General features: G+C 43.1%; 1 protein-coding gene across 2 annotated transcripts in view; it reads right to left on the bottom strand.

Annotated features, from left to right (window-relative positions):
* Window positions 1–19,771, bottom strand: part of LOC146854240 (aldo-keto reductase family 1 member C1-like) — a 454,220-nt gene that overhangs the window by 250,190 nt on the left and 184,259 nt on the right. For both annotated transcript variants that reach the window (XM_085652022.1, XM_085652023.1), the window contains one exon: window positions 3,883–3,960. In XM_085652022.1, coding sequence (XP_085508148.1) covers window positions 3,883–3,960 — 78 coding nt within the window. The remainder of the gene's footprint in view (window positions 1–3,882; window positions 3,961–19,771) is intronic.

Below are 19,771 nucleotides of genomic sequence, written 5' to 3'. Positions count from 1 at the left end.
AAGTCACTTACTCTTAGCCATTGGAGTGTCAATCTGTGCCACGTCTGCCAAATAAATGAGAAACATTCAAACATTTGGGACCTTTAGACCTATATGTAGGGGTAGGTGTAACTTGTGTAGTTTAGTGTAGCGTAATTACACAGAATTACAGCAAACTGATGTGGAATTAGGCAGGGAACACCATTTTCTTGGCCCAAAAACCACCCTTGCATCAAAAATGGACCCGAAGCAGCATTTGTGCTAAGAAAGTAAATGCAATAGAGCAGGAACAGCAGCAGTCGTTCACACTCTCTAAATGTGTTGCTCCTCTGCTCCTGCAGTAGGATGTTTGCCCCAAACTACTCATAATCACATAATGTTCTGTACCGGATCTAACTATAAGTTAGGACTGATGCTTCCAAAACACCAGGTTTGTGGCCACAAAAGTGCTTATAATTATGTGCAAAGCCCCTTTTACGAGTTGTAAGAGGACTTTTGCAGTTGTTTCTGAATTATGAATAGGAGGGATCATGAAAAGGTTTTCTCTTCACCCCTTTACAATTCAGAAAGGAATTTATTGATAGTTTATGACTACAACTACTTTCACAAACCACTGATGAGATAACGATCCCCAAGTTTGGTTCGTAACTAATTTGCAATGGGGAAGTGTTCCACTTAGGAGCCCTTTCCCTTTGGGAATCATGTTGGCAGCCTCAGAGGGAGGAAGAAGTTTTCCAAAACAGAAACAAAATGTTTTTAAAAAAGCATCGCTGATTCCTTTATAAAACATAGGCTGCTTAAAAAAAAATTCCATTTGGAATGCAGTCACAGGGATGGTGGTGTGCTGTCACCTGCTGGCCACCATCACTATGATTACAGCCAATAACAGAGGATCGCAAATTGGCACCTGCGTAATGAATATTAATTAGGCAGGTCATTCTGCAACCCCTTGTGATCCGGTATTTTCTGAACCAACCTAACAGTACATAGGCTGGTTTGTAAAATGGTCTTCCTTCCGCCTAAACTATGTGTGCAATAGGCCTGGGTGGTAAATTTCGTTCCGCTCGCGGAATTTGCGAAATTTGGGTAATTTCGCGTTCCGCGGAGAATGCGAAATTGCCCAAAAATCTGCTTTCCGCAACTTCGCGAAATTTTTTGCTTGTTCGCATTCTCATAATGCGTGTTCGCGAGATATTTCTCCCCGAGCACGCACTCAGCGATTGTGAACAGGAAAAAAGCATCGCGAACAAGCAATTCCGCGTGTTCGCGGAATTTCTGCGTGTTCGCGGAGATTTTTTACCGTTTCGCGGAGATTTGCGTAACGCGATTACGCAAATTCCGCCCACCCCTAGTGTGCAAGAGGCTACCGCATTTTGTGAACGAAAAAATAACAATACGACAGGACCCTAACTTTCATAAGAAGATGGATACCAATTATATTCACTCCTCATTTGCAGTTCTACCTAATAGTAAGTACGTGTCGAAATCTGCCTAAGGCACATTAACACAAAGTTTAAGCTGTTTAGGAATAATCTGGATAAATAGTGAAGTTCCTCTACCATGTGCATTGCTACTGGACTAGTTGTACAAGCTGTCTAATAGTTAGTGAGCCACCAGGTGAACAATGAATTTGTTTTCTATTTGTAAGGCCACTGGCCAAACGGTACATCATTTCTATTTAGCCTGCAGCCGAGTATATATTGACTTTTTTGTTGCTATCTGCCTGGCTACCGGTGAAATAGCATATCATTTCTGCTATCAAACCAGCAACCAAGAAATTAATTAAGTTGACTTGCTGTTTGCATGGCTGCTGGCCAAACTGTAAATATTGTCTGCTGGCTTGCCAGCAGCGCGGTAATGAGCGACGTTTCTTTGCTGTTTGCTTGATTACTGGCCAAATAATACATATCCTCTATTTAGCCAGTGGCCAGGTGTATAGTAAAGTTTGCTTCTTATTTCAATGGTCCCCAACCAAACAGTGCAGAATCTGTACTATTTGACCAGCTGCCGGGTAAATAGAGAACCTTTTCTACTATTTGCATGGCCGTAGCTAAACATTGCAGAATCTTTATTATTTAGCTATTGGCTGGGTATCTGGCGAAGTTTCTCTGCTATTTTAAAGGCAGCCGGCCAAATAGTAAATAATGTCTACAATTTAGTCAGCTGCCAAGTAAATAGCAGGGAAAAGTCGCTATTTACCAGGCCACTGCTAAATAGCTGCTACCTTCAGAAAAGTGTTGTGCTTACACTCTCAAGTAGTAGTTGGGCAATGGTCCTCAACCACACAATAGATATTACAAAATAAGCAATAAAGTGTCATGTAGCACTAGAGGCTTAATATTTGTGACTAAATATTCATATGTTGTGAGTTCATTGTTATGAGTAATTCTCCTTTAAATAATTATTGCTAAAAACGGAGAAACTTAACATCATTTTAAAGCACATTCAATCTACATATGTGCCAACATCAGTAAAATTACTGTTTTGGTTATATATTATAAGGGATTTTGCCAAAATACCTTTCACCATTTGGATGTGAGAAGCACTGTTGTGCATTCTTATATTAGGGAACAAATGATAGCCGAGCCCTTTAAAAAGCTTACCAAATTCTCAGACACAAGCAGCATTGGAGATTTACCATGTCATCAAATCTCCCTCAAAAATCATGAAATGAGCATATACGAGAATTAGATCATTATATTGAAATGCCCTCCACGACACCAAGAATTATACAGTGACTAGTAGCAGATGGTCCTATTACTGTTCAAAACATCCTGTAATCTCGATGACGTGCCTCACCAATGGACACAACTTGTTCTCAAGTGTTATTGAAACTTTCAAACAATTAAATACAATCCCTGAATATTGATGAAAGCACCCAAAATTGTCAGTATGAAAAGTCTATTATCATCAAGAAACGGCGTTAAGATTATCGCCGCTTTAGCGGCAGAAAACTGCTGCTAAAGCGGCGATAATGGGCTTGATAATATGCCGCAGAGAATTCCCATAGAAGCCCATGTGCTGGTGTAAAGCGGCGATAATTGTAACGCCGTGCTTGATAATATGCCCCTTTATAAGAAAGAAATGAGTGAGAGTATCAAAATCGCATTGCCAAATCTCCATTCAAGGCCTTAGGGGAATATTATCAAGGTCCGGCGTTAAAATTATCGCCACTTTAGCAGCAGAAAACTGCCGCTAAAGCGGCGATAATGGGCTTGATAATATGCACTTGAGAATTCCCATAGAAGCTCATGTTGACACCAGAACATGGGCTTCTATGGGAATTCTCAAGGGCAAATTATCAAGCCCATTATCGCCGCTTTAGCGGCAGTTTTCTGCCACTAAAGCGGCGATAATTTTAACTCTGTTTCTTGATAATATGCCCCCAAATGTGTCTGTTTAAAATTCGTAAATTGATAATCGAGAATCAAAATATCAGTTAAATGCCCCTGAACATCAGAACACATTTTTACCAATTTTCAAAGTAATAACACCAAAGTAGCAGCATGAAACACCCACAACTGCCTTTGGAGTCTGACAAAAAGTCAGCATGAAAGCTTTAGAGAGAGACTGGCAGGAGGCGAGGTGGCCAAGCTATATGAAAGCTGAAAAACAATTGTGCCTGAATGGAAGGGATGGGGCTCTTTAGTGACAGTGTCTGAGGGATCCACAGAGTTTCTAAGCTACACCTCCATCCTGATGGGCAATTCTAATTGTGAGAACCCGTTTACCAAAGTTCTCAGCATAAGACTCACTTGTGGTGTTCATATTGCAAACTGAAATGACAGATGTAGTTCTGTTAGCTTGTTCTGATAAATAAACTCACTCGATGCACTTAAATTGGCAAAGTCCAGCATTATGAGAATGATGCAGTGGACTGTGCATGGATTTATATATCCATACCTGCCACGTGTCGCGCAAGTCAATGTTGTCGTAAAGGATTTTTCCATTTTCATTCTGTGGGATTAGGACATCTCCAGGCTACAAAACAAAGAACAAATCACAAGATGTTAGCTGATGGACTGATCTATCTTTTAGTTAACAACTTTTTTTATCCCTGTTTATTAACAGAAAATGGATTGTTCACACGTGGTTTACACATTAGTTTGAAAAGTTAAGGCTTAATATTAAGATGAGCTCGGTCAATATACAGTAATATTATATATCAGTAATAAAACAGGTGTGATTGACTTTGCTTTAAAATTTAAAGGGAAAATCTGGTAATTGTCACTACAATGTTACTATTGTAGTGGGACGAGAGATGCCAGTGTGTCACACTCAGCCCAGTCCTGGTGACAGCATCTACAAACAAATCTTGTCAGGTAGAACACCAACCTAAGTAGGGCAGTCGAAACTAGCCTACTTCAGATAAATCTCATTGAAATAAAACGTTTCATAAAACCTTTACACGGATTTTCACTTTGCACAGATTGGGATCCTAAATATGGGCAATTTTGTTTTTCTTTGCCCACTAATGTTTTGGGAAGCTCCAGATTTTCGCACTTCTGAAGGTTGCAAAGATTCTAGAATATCTTCCCCCAACCAGTTTTTTCCATTATTTCAAAGATAATTTCCACTCCTATGCACAACAGCAAATACCTGTGCAGATGTAACTTTTCCTGGGTTTTTCTATGCACTAATGCATAGTGCAGTAGCAGCAGTAACAATCTGCTTATTAAGATCTTGTTTTTTTAAACAGTAGAATATTTTTTCATTCTCATTAAAATCAAAATAACATCCTGTGCCTTTACAGTCAATAAAAACCTACCCAGCGCCCATATTACATAAAAAATTATACATGGTATAAAGACCTTATTGCATCCCTCTTCGCCCTTATACCTTAAATAACAGGTTTTAAAAATAAGCACCTTGATATCTTAAAATCTATACAATTCATCAATACATGTACATTAGAACAACGTACCCTTACCCAACGCCACAAATCCCATCTACATCTTGAAGCGATTTAATTTATCTCAGCGGGTGTACACTAGGTTCATTCCTCTTCGGAATTTCAGTAATACATTTATCAATGAAAGGTTAGATAACTCTGAGACATAACGGTACGCAGTTATCTCCTGCCCGGACTTTTTAAGCAGGAGGTAGAGCTCTTTGTGGCCAGGTGACTTAGATCTTCCAACCTGGATTCCATAGAAATTATTTCATGTAATCCCTTCTTGGATAACAGTAGGGGGTCTTACATTCTAAAATCATTCATGTTAAAATATTTAACTATCCAGTTGAGGCGCACCCTTACATATCATGCCCACTTTAATTCATTCTGGCATATCTTGTTAGTGCAACGTTTGACACTTTTAGGTTAGGAACAGTTAACTGTTTGTCCCAGAACTGTAAGCTAAGGTACATTGCTATACTGTTTCAAAAATTCAAGTTGGCTTCTACTCTTATAGCTTGAACCAGTGCATTTAAAAGGAGGCTTGCTTCTCCCAATCAAACTCGGGCCAATAAAATCCTTTTTGAATTACTTTAGCTCTCCTACAGTTTTCAACACCCAAGTTTTCAAGGTGTCTAAATGCATTTTCTAGTTTAATTTCTTATTAAAACCATCCTTAAGTGCCTATAAGAAGAGGTCTCTGTCCCGATCATCTTCCCAATAAATCATATAAAAGGCTTGCATCTTTTTCCTATGCCCAAAATGTTAGTTTTGTCCAAGTAATTTGCCTCGGTGTATTTATTAAAGGCAGCTGTTGGAAATGCCTCTATTTGCAGGGTCACCCCTAAACATTTTGCCTTCCTCCTCCTTCTGGCTGAATTTGTTTTTGTTGGCCATAGGACTCTGTGCACGTTATGACTCCTAACCAGTGCTAAAGTGCTTGTGCTCTCTCCTCTAAACATGGTAATATTGGCTCATACCTAATTGGCATATTTAAGTTTCTTATAAGTTCCTAGGACAGTACAATGCTTTTAGAACTGGGGTTTCTGGTTGACAGAGGTATGCAGTATCTCCAAGCGGAACCACCACTCTAGTCAGGGTAAGCTAGGTACACACTAAAAGATAACCTGTGCTCACCCTCTGGTACCTTGACACAGAGCAGTCAGGCTTATCTAAAGAGGCAATGTGTGAACTATTTGTGCAACACACACACACACACACAGTGGCACAAGGAAAACACCACAAAAATATTCCACACAGGGTTAGAAGAATATGAGTAAAACAAGACCAAAACAACAAAAATCCAACAAGTAGAACTAGAGTTATGAATTCTTAAAGATTACATCAAAATGTAGTGCTTAGAAGCAAAAAGCCCTGAGGGGTTACTTGAGGCCGTGCTGGACCGGGGTCAATCCAAAGTTCAGTCAGTGATGGAGGGCAGGCGGGCTACAAAACTTACACAGGTGCCTCTGAAAAAGTACCTTGGATGGAGCAAGCAGTGACGTTAGAGACTTGATGCGTCAGTTTCGATCCACGCAGGCGATAGAGGCTTCGTCGACGAATCCCTTTACAATGCAGGTGCTGCATCATCATAAAGCCACGCTGTCCATCGTCATCAAGTTGCCCAGGCCTTTGAAGGGACGTTGTGGAATATCTCTTGCGTCAGCATCGAAGGGCAATGCTCTGGTTCCGATCTGCACAAAGTCTTCACTGCGCCGATTTTTATGGTTCTGGACAGCAGAAATCACCTATCAAGGGTCCAGAACTGGATTGGCACCACTTAGCAGGGCAGGACTCACAGATGGCAGAGTCCAGGTGTCGTTGCAAAGTTGAAGGAAGTCTTTGATGGCACTGAGACTTCAGAACAGGGGGAAGCCAGCAAGCCCTTGAAGTCACTCTGGGTAGAAGTGAGATGGATCCAGTCCTTGACCTCACGGGGCAGAGATCAGTAGGCAACAGAGAAGCACAGTAAAGTAGAAAAACAGTTCTTCCGGAGCAGTAGTCAAGCAGAGTGGCAAACCTTGTAGCACAGGAGTCTTTACTTCTGGCAGAGTTCTTCACTGGTCCAGTAGTGTACAGTATAGGTAGGGTCACAGCCCCAGTACTTATACCCAGTTCTATTTATATATTTATTTATAAAGTTTTATATAGCGCGAACATGATCCCGGAGGATATCAGAGCGCTTAACAATTGGAGAGAAGGAAGGTTGTATCTTTTAAGTGAGGGTGACTTCAAAGCAGGCCCTTGAAGTGCACAGGTTCCCCTTTCATCCCAGCCCTGGTTCAAGACTATCAGTAGGGGATAATCAGCCCTGTGTGTGGGAAACAGGATGCTGCCTATTCAGCTGCCTCTTACTTCCTGCTGAGGAAGAGCTATCACAGTGCAGATAAATGCAGATGAGATCTCTGTCACACCCACCCGTGTTTGTGGCTTATCTAGAGGGAATGCACAAAGTGTAGCTGTCACCTACTCCAGACGTGTGTTGGAGACAGACTGGAAGGCACACAGAGCAGTAAGAGCAGAGACATGTCAACTTTCTAAAAGATGATGAGTACAATAGGTTGAATTAGATTGGTTCACTATGGATTAATTGGTTTAAAAATGAAAAATTGGATTATATGGAAGACTTTTTTTCCTTCGCAGCAGTGCAGCAGCAGTGGTCTCAATCCGCGTCACTTTTTTCAGTGTCTTTAACATGCTGTGAGGGGACGATTCACAGCGCTGTTTGCACGCATTCATTTTGGCAGTCACAGCTATCAAATTAAAACACTTACGGGAAGGAGTGCATCCACTACTTTTGAATCTTGCTTCGCAAATAAATCGTCGTCCCAAAATTTGTTTGCACCCCACTGGTTCAAGGAGAGAAAATGATTTAAAATTAAGTGAGCGTCACTCTGGAGACAGTGAACTTTGATCAAAGTTCACCAGGACTAATTGATGAACAGCATATTTCACAGATTGGAAGCATATCGTATTCAATCATTCTACCTACGCCATATATTTAAAAGACTGTTTTAGTTATGCTTATGTTTAGTGCAATTCTTAGGCAAAATAATTATGTGATAATGTTTTGTTTATTCATTATGGCACGATTAGGATTTTATTTAATGGAATATTAAGTATATGCTTTTTTCGTTTTGGGTTTTTGTATAGTGGGGTAATGCATTATGGGACTTGAAGTAGCAAGCAGCACGTTTTCAGTGGAATGGGTTAGTCATGTGGTTTTATCATTCTCACCTGTGTGAGCAGTTAAAAGAGCAACTTGGGAAGCAGCAAGTAATGTTACCGATTCCGCCGAGAATGAGGGAAGGCATAAAGAGAGCAGAATGCTGTAGCTGTTTTCACTAGGTAAAATGGGATAATTTGGTTGCGTAATGGGAAAGGTTGTTTTTAGTTGTTTGTCTGTATTTTATGTGTTAACACAGCTGGGGTATTTTGAAAGGGCACATTTGATTTTCATATCCTGTATAAGTTTCACTTATGAGAGGAGACTTTTGAGTGTTTGATTCTTGTTTTCACATCGTTGGGGACACAGTGAGGGTGGCTAAGGGTGGGGATTTTCGTAGCTTTAAAGGGATGACAATTTTTGTTTTTGAATTATTAAGTCTGTCACGTTGGAGTGGATAGCTAAGAGCATGCTTTTAATCTTTTACAGTAACCCCTGACGAAGAACCTTATTGGTTCGAAATGCATTGGGTCACATGGAAAATTGCTAAATTGCACACGTTTATGTTAAAGCTTGGATGAGCTGCAGAAAACGTTTGAAAATGCATAAATAAACATCAAGTGAACTTCAGCTGTCTCCGGATTGACTCTACATATTGATTAAGATGATGATGAGTACAATAGGTTGAATTAGATTGGTTCACTATGGATTACTTGGTTTAAAAATGAAAAATTGGATTATATGGAAGACTTTTTTTCCTTCGCAGCAGTGCAACAGCAGTGGTCGCAATCCGCGTCACTTTTTTCAGTAACTTTCTAAAAGTGGCATTTCTAAAATGGTAATGTTAAATCCAACTTTACCACTAAAGAGGATTAATCATTAACATTCCACAGATAAGAATCATGATGCAGCTACTCCTTGCGAATCAGGCATTACAGTTTAAAAGTGTTTTAAGGAATTCACAATGTTAACCTATGAGAGTTATGGGAGGAGTAGGTCTCACAGCAGTGAAAAATGAATTTGGGTGTTTGTCAGTACCAGGACTGATTTGATTTTAAATTTAGCAAACACAACAAGATGGCGGGTGGAGCGCTGCAAATTCTCAACCACCCACCCCCAGTCAAAGATCTAGCTTTAATCCATTGTTCTTTTGCTCCCTATGCCACCCCAGTTTGGACCCAGCCATATGCAACTGTGTCTTGACCATGCTCCTCATGGGAACAGTCCAGCCCGAACTGCCATGCCACGTCCTCCCTGGACCAGAAACAAGCATCCTGGGACTGGTTTCTGGGTATTTGACCCCTTATCAGCCAGGCTAGCTTGAATCCAGTGGCACAGCGAGCAAGGGGCCCAACTCTGGGAATACCCTTGGCCACTTAGGGCGAACATAGCAAACACAACAAGATGATGGACAGATTGCTGAAACTATTCAACCACCCACCCCCAGTCACAGATCTGGGTTTAAGATATTGTTATTTTGCTCACTACGTCACTCCAGTTTGGACCCATCCATATGCAAATCAGTCTTGACCTTGCTCCTCATGGGAACAGTCCATCCAGAACTGCCAGGTCAGGTCCTACCTGGTCCGAAAACAAGCATACTGGGACAGGTTTTGGGGTTTCACCCCTAATCAGCCAGGCTAGTTTGAATTCAGTGGCACAGTGAGCAAGGGACCCATCTCCAGGCATACCCTTTGCCACTTAGGGGGAACATAGCAAACACAACAAGATGATGGACAGGGTGCTGAAACTTTTCAACCACCCACCCCCAGTCACAGATCTGGGTTTAATTCATGATTCTTTTGTTCACAATGCCTCCCCACTTTGACCTAGCCAGGTGCAAATCAGTCTTGATCCTGCCCCTCGTTGGAACAGTTCGGCCCGAACTACCAGGCTAGGTCCTCCCTGGACCGGAAACAAGCATCCTGGGACCAGTTTCGGGTTTCAACCCTCATCAGCCAGGCTCGGTTGAATTCAGTGGCACAGCGAGCAAGAGACCCACATCTGGACAAACCATTGGCCACTTAGGACGAACATAGCAAACACAACAATATGATGGATAGAGTGCTGAAACTTTTCAACCATCCACCCCCAGTCACAGATCTGGGTTTAACCCATCGTTCTTTTGCTCACTATGCCACCCCAGTCTGGACCCAGCCATATACAAATCAGTCTTGACCCTGCTCTGCATGGGAACAGTTCAGCCCGAACTGCCAGGCCAGGTCATTCCTGGACCAGAAACAAGCATCCTGAGACCAGTTTTGAGGTTTCAGTCAGGCTAGTTTGAATCCAGTGGCACAGTGAGCAAGTGACCCACGTCTGCGAATACTCTTGGTCACTTAGGGTGAACATAGCAAATGTATACAGAGTAATAAATGCCCATAGGTGTCAAGGTGATATAGCCACATCAGCCCACCCAATCCAGCAGTCAATAAAACAGATATGAGATCAGGAAGAGAAACAGCCTCTACAGTGTACAGCCAGGTCTTTTATGCCTTTCTAAAATGCAAAGCCCTTTGATTAAAGTCAAGGACTGAGGGAGCAAGTTCAAGAGTCTGGCTGCAGCAACTGAGAAAGCTCAGTCCTCCCATATCATCTTACGGACTCTGGCCAGGGTGGCTAGTTTGCAATGGGCCGATCTCAGGACTCTGCTTGGAGTGTATCAATTGAACAACTCCCTTATCCCAGCAGGGCCTACTTTATAAAGATACAGATAGCCTTAAATTTAAAACTCTTTCTGATACGAAGGCAGTAAAACTTTCTCTGGCCCGCAGAAGCAGATTGACTCTTAGGAATATCAATAACAGCCCTAGCAAGAGCGTTCTATGCTACCTGCAGTTTAGCATGGGTACTGATGTTAGAATCCAGATAGAGAGCGTTGCAGTAGTCAATTCTGGACATAATCAATGCCATCGCTACCTGCTTTTGGGAATGAAGGGAAAGATTCTTTTCATCCTTCTTATCAGCCAAAAGTATGTAGCAACTGTGCAATTGCCCTGTCCATTAAGGGAAAGCTCAGTATGTAGAATCTCTCCAAGAGTTTTAGTCTTATCCGCCTGGACAGGCAAGTGCATAGCAGTCTGGCCACCCGGCATCATTCCAAATCAAAGAATGTGTTCCAAAGAGTAGCACCTCATTTTTCTCCTCATTGAGTTTGAGGAAATTTCTTCCCATCATCATCATCATCAAATCAGTCTGTATTTTGATCGTTCAGATCATAAAAGACACAAATATTATTTACAATATTATATTAAGACTGAAAAGTCGAAATAGGTTAATGTAGAAGAACTATAATACAGTAACTACGCTACAAAGAAGATTAAAAACAATCATGTAAACCATTGTAAAAATTTATAAAACAGTGGAACACATCAGTCTAGCTACTGTGCTTAACTACCATTCGTGTACAACCTAAATTTCATCATGATGTTAAAACATTCTATGGCATAAAACATGTTCCTAATGACGATAAAAGCAGGTCCCGCTAAGCAAGAAGCAACTACTATAACCATGGTTCTACATGAACATTGTTACCCTTCATTAGCTCTTGCTTCTTCAAATTGTTAGCACGAATACCCCACATCCAGCTCAAAGATTTGGCCATAGCTATCACTACAGGCTCGTGTGTATTGGTCTTCAGTGTTCGAAGAGCTGTAGCACTTGACCTGGTACCCATATTGGAGCATATTGGTTTTAGCCATTTGTCCCGGGGAGACTTGTATGCTGGACAAACAAATAAAATATGGGGATTTGACTCGTTCTGCTTAGGACAGGATATGTATTTGTTGTCCAATGGGTTGAGCCATTTTTGTGTGAAGGATTTAACAGGGAGTGTGCCTGCCCTAAATTGGTGGAATAGCGTCCTGTCACTGGGTTTGGATATAAAATCCCAATAATTCTCATACAAAATGTCATGTTTGTGCACCAGAAAAAATCCGGTCAAAGAGGTGTTCTTAGTGGATAGTAAACAATTTACTTTGACCATATTCCAGTAAGCTTACTTAAAATCTTTTTTAGAGCGAAAGGAACTACCTGCTGGATCCTCCCACAGGTGGCACAAACCCATGTTCACCAGTGTGCATTTTATCTTTTGTAACCAAGGGATCTTACATGATAAATCAGCCTCTCGGACATCTTTTAACGCGTTCGCATAGAAAGACAACTCTGGGGTAGACCAGAGCCTTCTACAAAATGCTAAGGGTCTATATCGGGCTACCTCCTCCAAAGTACAACAACCCAGATCTAAGTAAAGGGGCTTAAGTGGGGTAGATTGCGGGAGACCAGCAAGGGCTCTCACAAATTTGTTCTGAGCATTAGCTAAAGATGACAAATTATTGAAGCCCCAGAGCTCGGCTCCATATAAAAATTGAGGCCCTGACCTTGGTGTTATAAATCTATAATTTAGGGCCTACCGGCTTCGTTTGGGAGAACCTCTGTTCTTTTATTAGTGCTCCTGCCAATTGAACATGCTTGAGTGTCATTAAGTCGATCTGGGGCTTCCAGTTTAGCTTCCTGCCCAGAGTAATCCCCAAGTACGTAAATACGTCAGTTTGTTCTAGTTGTACCTTTTTCATAAAGACCCTCCCTTTGATCACTTTGTGTTTGTGGAGGACCATGAATTTGGTTTTCTCCATGTTAACCACCAACTCATGGTCACCACAAAAATCCTCAAATCTTTTCAATGCGCACTGCAACCCTGATTGTATTTTTGAGATAATAAGGGTATCGTCAGGGAACATAAGTATGGGTACCTTCATACCAGCAAGAGAGGGTGCATCTGTAGGGTGGGTGGAAAAATAGTTAACAACCCTGTTTATAAATAACGAAAATAGGGTTGGAGCCAAGACACACCCTTGGCGGACCCCTTTGGATAAAGGAAACCTGTCTGTAACGTTACCCTGTGAGCCCCATCGTACCTGAGCAAAGTTTGACTCATGCAGCTTGACTATCAGGGATAGCAATTCTAAAGGCATCCCTAAGTCTTTCAATACCCCCATAACTTATTACGGAGGACCAAGTCAAATGCGGATTTAAGATCAATAAATGCCGCATAAATGGTTCCACCTGCAATTATTACAACTCGCCAGTAGATTAATATAAACCGAAAAACCTCTTCGATGGTGCTTACGTGTGGGTGAAATCCAGCCTGTAGGGGCAATCGTATATCGTTGTCTGTAATCCAATTCTGGATTCTGCTCGACACTAACCTCGCCATGATCTTTTGGATTGAATCTATTAGACTAATTGGCCAATAATTGCTAGGGCTAGAGCGAGCCCCCTTTTTATAGATTGGAAGTATTTCTGCACCACGCCAGGATTCGGGAATTGGTGCTCCACTGGCTATCGCATTTGCACGTATTTGGATGTACGTTATCCAATTGTCTTTATCGTATAAAAACAAGGCTGCCAGAATGCAGTCGGGCCGGGTGCCCTTCCTCTTGGTATCGCGTTCAGGGCAGATTCGACCTCTCCTCTGTCAAAAAACACAGCAGTGTCTGGCTTGGGGAGTTGTAACTGATCTATGCTGTCACTAAGGACAGCAAATTGTGCCTCAAATAATGTCACCCATTATTTTGGATTTTATGGCTAGGTACAGCTGCTTGTAGGCTTCTCTACAAGCCTTGTTATACCAGTTTACGGGCTTTGGATTGACCCTTCGATTTGGTTTTGGAGATTTGACGAAGAAAGATTTAAGTTCGACAAACATATCATCATGGGCTTGCATGATGGAAACATTAATATTGTTCTGCATGTCTAGATTTTGAAGGGCTACTAATGTACACTCCACCACTTCCTTCATCTGCTCTAATGAGGTGTCATTTTCGATAATCCTAGCCCATTTGACCCTTCTCAAGTCATTGCATATGATAAAATCTGCAGTCACCCTCTCGATTATCTGTGACTGTGTTGGAAAAAAACCTAGCACCTGCAACGTTAACAACAGTGGATTATGGTCACTTTCACTTCTCTCAAGGACCACCATGTCGATAAGGGAAGATCATAGCTCCAAATTAATAAAAAAGTAGTTGATACTACTACTTCTTAACCCATTACAATATGTATGAGAACCCATCCTATCTGAGGGGGTCCTCTCATTAACCGCCCTGATGCCTCTCTCCAAACACAGGGCTTTTAATTGGAGTGCAGCTTCAGTCCATTTCCTTATCGGTAGTAAATCTAGGGATGGGATGCTCTATTGGGCATTCTCCTTGGCACTAAGGCTGTCATTCTCATGATCAAGGGGCTCGAATGAGCAGTTGAAATCGCCTGCGATCACCTAATTATTTCTGCCTCTGTTGCTATCTAGGAAGCTATCGAGTAGAGAGATTGTATTGGATAATTTACCACCCACCAACCCTCTTGCATATACATTAATTACTAATACGTCAGGGGGATGTTTTGGGCGTAAAAGTATAGCCATGATATCGGGGCTGTCGATCAGTACTTCCTCAACCCTACAGCCAGAGTGCTGTCTAACCCATATGGTAAGCCCTCCTGAGGGTCTACCTTTTTGTCCTCCAAGGGCTGGTTTAGAAAAATTAAGATAACCTGGATGATAGATTCGATTAAGTGTTTGTTGAAAAGCCCATACATCATGGTCCTCTATGAATACTGACCAGTCTGCTGATGATATTTTAGAGTGCAGTCCCGCTATATTCCAAGAGGCAAAAGCCAGCCTTGTCGTGGCAGGTTCGTGGGTAGGGGAACTGGTATCTACCTGGATGCAATGTTCCAGGGCACTTGTCAACTCGTCTGGATCTTGATTAGCATGAAAAGTGTCAGAGCTGACATTAGGGTTCTCTGTGAACCTTGCCGACCCATCCTCAAACCCTAACCCTAGCCCCCCAGTACCATTACTAAAATAAGCCCTGGTTTGGCTGGTGGTTTCACCACCTTTAATTATTTCATCTTTACAAAATGTTAGGGAGGGGGTGTTCCTTAAACATCAATCTACTTTTTCTAAGGGAGAACCCTCATTACAAACTTGGGCTGATTTAATACAGTTATTGCTGGTGTTTTGAACTTGGGGTTATATTTTATCCTAATGTTGGATGTGGTCAGGTGGGATGTCCTTAGGTCAAATGCCACTAGATTATCTGCTAAATCCACTATCGTCAGCGTAAGGCACACATAATCTGTGCTAGAGCCATTAGACACAGACCTTTTGGCGGAGAGTATATCTTCTCTAACTACTGATCTGCACTTCCGCACGTGTCTAAGCCATTGGGTGCTTTTATTAATCAAGGATTAATCATCTTCATTAATTAAGCTAGGGAATATTGGGATATTAGTAAAAACAAAATTGCCGTTCGTAAGAACGGGTCCATGCCTTCTCTTGGCTACTGTTACCCTCTTTTAGGGATGGGTCTGAGTTCCAAGGGAGGCTGGAAAATGAACTAGCTAAGTCTCCATGTCCCTTATTCTGCTGTCGGGGGCCAGACTGCCTGTCTTGGCTATTATGAGCTGGAGAATACATTCTGGCCTGGCTTAGGTAAGATCTTTTATTGCTAATTGGTTGGGGAACTGTCGGGACGATGACTGGATCATTAATTGTTCTTCCGCTACAATGTGTGTGGTGCACTGTCAATTGATTGCTTAGGCAAGAGGAATCTGGCGTTATCTGTGGAGATGTTTTGAAAAGACAATTTCATTGTGTCAGAAAGGTTGTCAATCAAGCCCTTCAGCGAGCTTACTACTTCCATGAATATACTTGTCTGTGCCTTTAGTTCCACTATCTGGTTAGTAAACTGACCTGAACACGAACACTTACACAGACCAGAAGGAACTGTGGCTTGCGTGACTTCTACTGACCCTGTGCTATCTATTAGCTGGGAAGGCACGATATCCTCGTTTGTATTCGACAGAGGGGCAAATCTATTGCTGCACTCTATTGCATACTCGGGATGGGTTTCTTTGTCTAGGTTGGAACCAGAGGGTGGTGGAGAGATTTTCCCTGGATGTGATACAACCGCTGAATTAAGACGATGGAGTCGCTTTCAGTGATGGTCTTTTAAACATATCAGGGATAGATATAACAACCCGAGGGGACAAAGGGTACTTGGTGGGGGGTGCATCGGACGTGCCGCTATCAGTGCCCAAAGGGGCTGTCAAGATCTCTTCACAATCACTAATTAAATTGTCTATGCGGTTCATAACACAATTGCTACTTTTAAGCGTTGAATGTTTAATCGACCTTTTGGTCTTCTTGCCCTTCCCCACAACTCCTCCCCCCAAAGCATCCGCAGCCTTCCTTTTTCCCATGCTAGATAGTAGCAATAGCAACTACACAATGGCTAAAAGAATTACAACCAATAAGACAATAATGCAATTTAGTAGTCCATCCAGTCTCTGGCACAGAACTAGACCAGACACCTAGAGGCCATTTAACAGACGGGATACTGCTTGGAACACTCCGCTTTCAAATTGATAAATCCTCTGGGTAGACTGTTACTACCAGTATGGTGTCTTGGTCTACAAAGAGCGAAGGGCCAGAAAGTAAATAACAGTACCTTGTTTTTGCCGCAGTTCAATCCTGGGGCCAATGTTAGAGGGGTGGCCCTGCCCTGCCTCTTCCTGGCATTGACAGGCAAGGACGGGCCCGCCCTTGGCCTGGGCTTCACCCGCGCACATCCCGCGGCGCGGGGGAGAGACAGCGCTTTATGCGCGATGTCAGATCTAGCGCCTCTCCCTCACTGGTGGAACCTGCAGCGGTAGCGTTGGACACTGGGACTAGTAGTCCCCTGCGATGATGGTGAGCGCCAAGTAAGTGCTGACAGCGCTGTCGTGGGTGTGCCCTGGGACTTCGGTCCCACCAGGGCTCGAAGAGGAAAAGGTAGTGCCCCAAAGCAGCGGGAGGGCAACAAAAATGGCAGAGCTGGCTTCCGCGTCGCGGGGGAGAGGCAGCGCTTTATGCGCGATGTCAGATCTAGCGCCTCCCCCTCACTGGCGGCACCTGCAGCAGTAGCGTTGGACACTGGTACTAGTAGTCCTCTGCGATGATGGTGAGAGCCAAGGAAGTGCTGACGGCGCAGTGGTGCGTGTGCCCTGGGACTCCGGTCCCACCAGGGCTCGAAGAGGAAAGGGTAGTGTCCCCAAGCATCAGGAGAGCAACGAAAATGGCAGAGCAGGTTCCCGCGTCACGGGGAGAGGCAGCGCTTTATGTGCGATGTCAGATCTAGCCCCTCCCCCTCACTGGGGCACCTGCAGCAGTAGCGTTGGACACTGGGACTAGCAGTCCCCTGCGATGATGGTGAGCGCTAAGGAAGTGCTGGTGGCGCTGTCGTGGGTGTGCCCTGGGACTCCGGTCCCACCAGGGCTCGAAGAGGAAAAGGTAGGGTCCCCAAGCAGCGGGAGGGCAACAAAAATGGCAGAGCTGGCTCCCATCCATTCTGCACCCGCAGACATACAATGTGAGAAATTCACTGCTGTGTCTGCAAGGTTGTTAGGAATTGACACAATAATTTGGGTGTGATCAGTGTAAGATATCGCATGCAGCCCTAGGAATGGATGATGGTGGCGAGTGGAGAAACATATACATTAAATAATATAGGGCCCAGAGACGAGCCCTGCGGTACTCCACAAGGCAAGGAGAAGACATCAGAATAATATCGGTTGAGCATGACCCTATGTGATTGATCTTTGAGAAAGGAGGACAAAAGTGCCAAGCCCTATCTGTGATGCCCATCTTATTTAGGCCTTCAATTAGTAGAGAGCGGGAAATGGTATCAAAGGCCACAAGTAGGTCCAGTAGGATTAAGACCACTCCTTGCCCCTTATCCACTAACCGCCTGATACAGTCTGTAGCCGACACTAATGCAGCTTCAGCTCTGTGATCTTGCCAGATACCAAACTGTGATCTGTCCAGCCACCCCTGGTCTGCGTCAGACTTCATCAGATGGACATTTAAGTGTCTTTCCAGGATCTTAGCAGGCACTGGAAGGAGCGAGACCAGATGATAGTTCATCTACTCTTTACAATCAAATTTCTTTTTTTTAAAAGATGCCTTACCACCGCCTCCTTCGATAGCCAAGGATAGCAGCCAGAAGAGATTGCCTTATTCATTACAGATGAAAGAGAGAGTGCCACTGTACCAGTTACCATATGCAGTATTGCAGGTCTGCATACCTCCAGAGACAAACCAGATTCAGTGTTAATAAGATGCTGTCGGTTGGAGAGAATGAAGGGTAGCAAGATATCTGTAATCAGTTAGCTGTTTTTTTCCATCGTAAAATTACTAATATCTATGATGAACTTCCATTATCAACAAGAGGAGACAGCATGCTGCGATCTCTCATTAGTGAGCATCAGAGGGATGTTTGCAACACCCCACCTTCTATTGATCAAGAGACCAACCGGCTTACTGTATTTCCACCTCTTCCCCTGAAAAGGGTGGAGCAGCATCTTATTAACACTGAATCTGGTTTGTCTTAAATAGCGTCACAAAAACACTAGAGCGTTGACTTAGAAAAATGGCCCCCAAAATCAAGCAGGAAGTAGGCAGCAAGCAGCTTTCCTCCACATCAAACGATTCCTAAATTTTGCTCAGATACGCTATGACAACAGTATGCACAATGTTGAGAATGTCGTTAAAAATTATACCAGTGACTGTGTTCCCCAAGGTGACCCCCCCATTAACCTAGAGTCAGAGATACGTGGTCAAGCAACTCCTGCAAGCCACACCCATGGCCATCGAAAGACAGGTCACTGGTGGGGTATCACTTAACCCAAAGACAAACGCTTACCCAAGGAAAACCCTGATCAATTCCACAGATAGATTCATGATAGCGGGCAATTCTACCTTAACTGGGATTCCCAACGACTCAGATTTCGAGCTAGGACTTATTTTTAGTATATACCCATATCCTCGGGTGACTATCCGGGTGAAGACACAACGGCTCTAATGAAAAATCTGTGAAAGCACTATTTAATATATGAAGCCCTGATGAAGATCCTATTGTGACAGGAACGAAACGCATTGGCTGATGGCTGATTTTAACTTATATGCAACAAAATGTTACTAATAAAAGAAGATGATGGACTGAAATTTGCTACATCGATTTCATTTCTGGTGCACCTTCCTTTTTGAGGTATCCCACAGATAGATAGTTGCACCACAAACAGGTCAGATGATATTGGCCCCAATAGAACACGTTGCTAATTTTAACAAAGGAAACTGGTGGTTGGAAGGTCATGTGTGGACCCCCGTAAGATCCTGCAGGAAAATGGCTGAAGTGCTGTTTGTGTTTGTGTTTTTATGGAAAGAGTCAGGGGTCTCATTGGGACTTTATGTGCTCGGCCTGATTGAGGTGACACTAATGAATTTGAAGGGTTTGCCTACACACTGGGGTCATGTGATCACAGAGAGGCCATTCTGTGGCTCCTGTGACCTGGATGAAACCATGACTGGGATGAGGCCTCTCTCTTCATTGGACGATGTTCCATTTTTTTCCCAACTAGATTTTATTGGTTTTAAAAGACATATACATCACACACATTCAGTGGACACTGATCATGTCCCCTCTTATATTGGTTACATATACTTAATATTGGAATTATTCTATGGCGTGCTCAAGTGAACAGTCCCACTTAACAGAACACCCCGGCTTGAGTTGCGGTTGATAGATATTCACTTTTTGTGTGCGATAGGAGGTTCGCGTGGGTCGTGCTTCCAGTACCAGCGTGCACTAGAGTGTCGGGCAATGGTCTATTCCTTGTCCCACAAAGCCGCTCCG

This window comes from Triturus cristatus, chromosome 4_1, assembly GCF_964204655.1.
Source record: "Triturus cristatus chromosome 4_1, aTriCri1.1, whole genome shotgun sequence".
Taxonomy (NCBI): Eukaryota; Metazoa; Chordata; class Amphibia; order Caudata; family Salamandridae; genus Triturus; species Triturus cristatus.
This window is presented reverse-complemented; position numbering and strand designations above follow the sequence as displayed.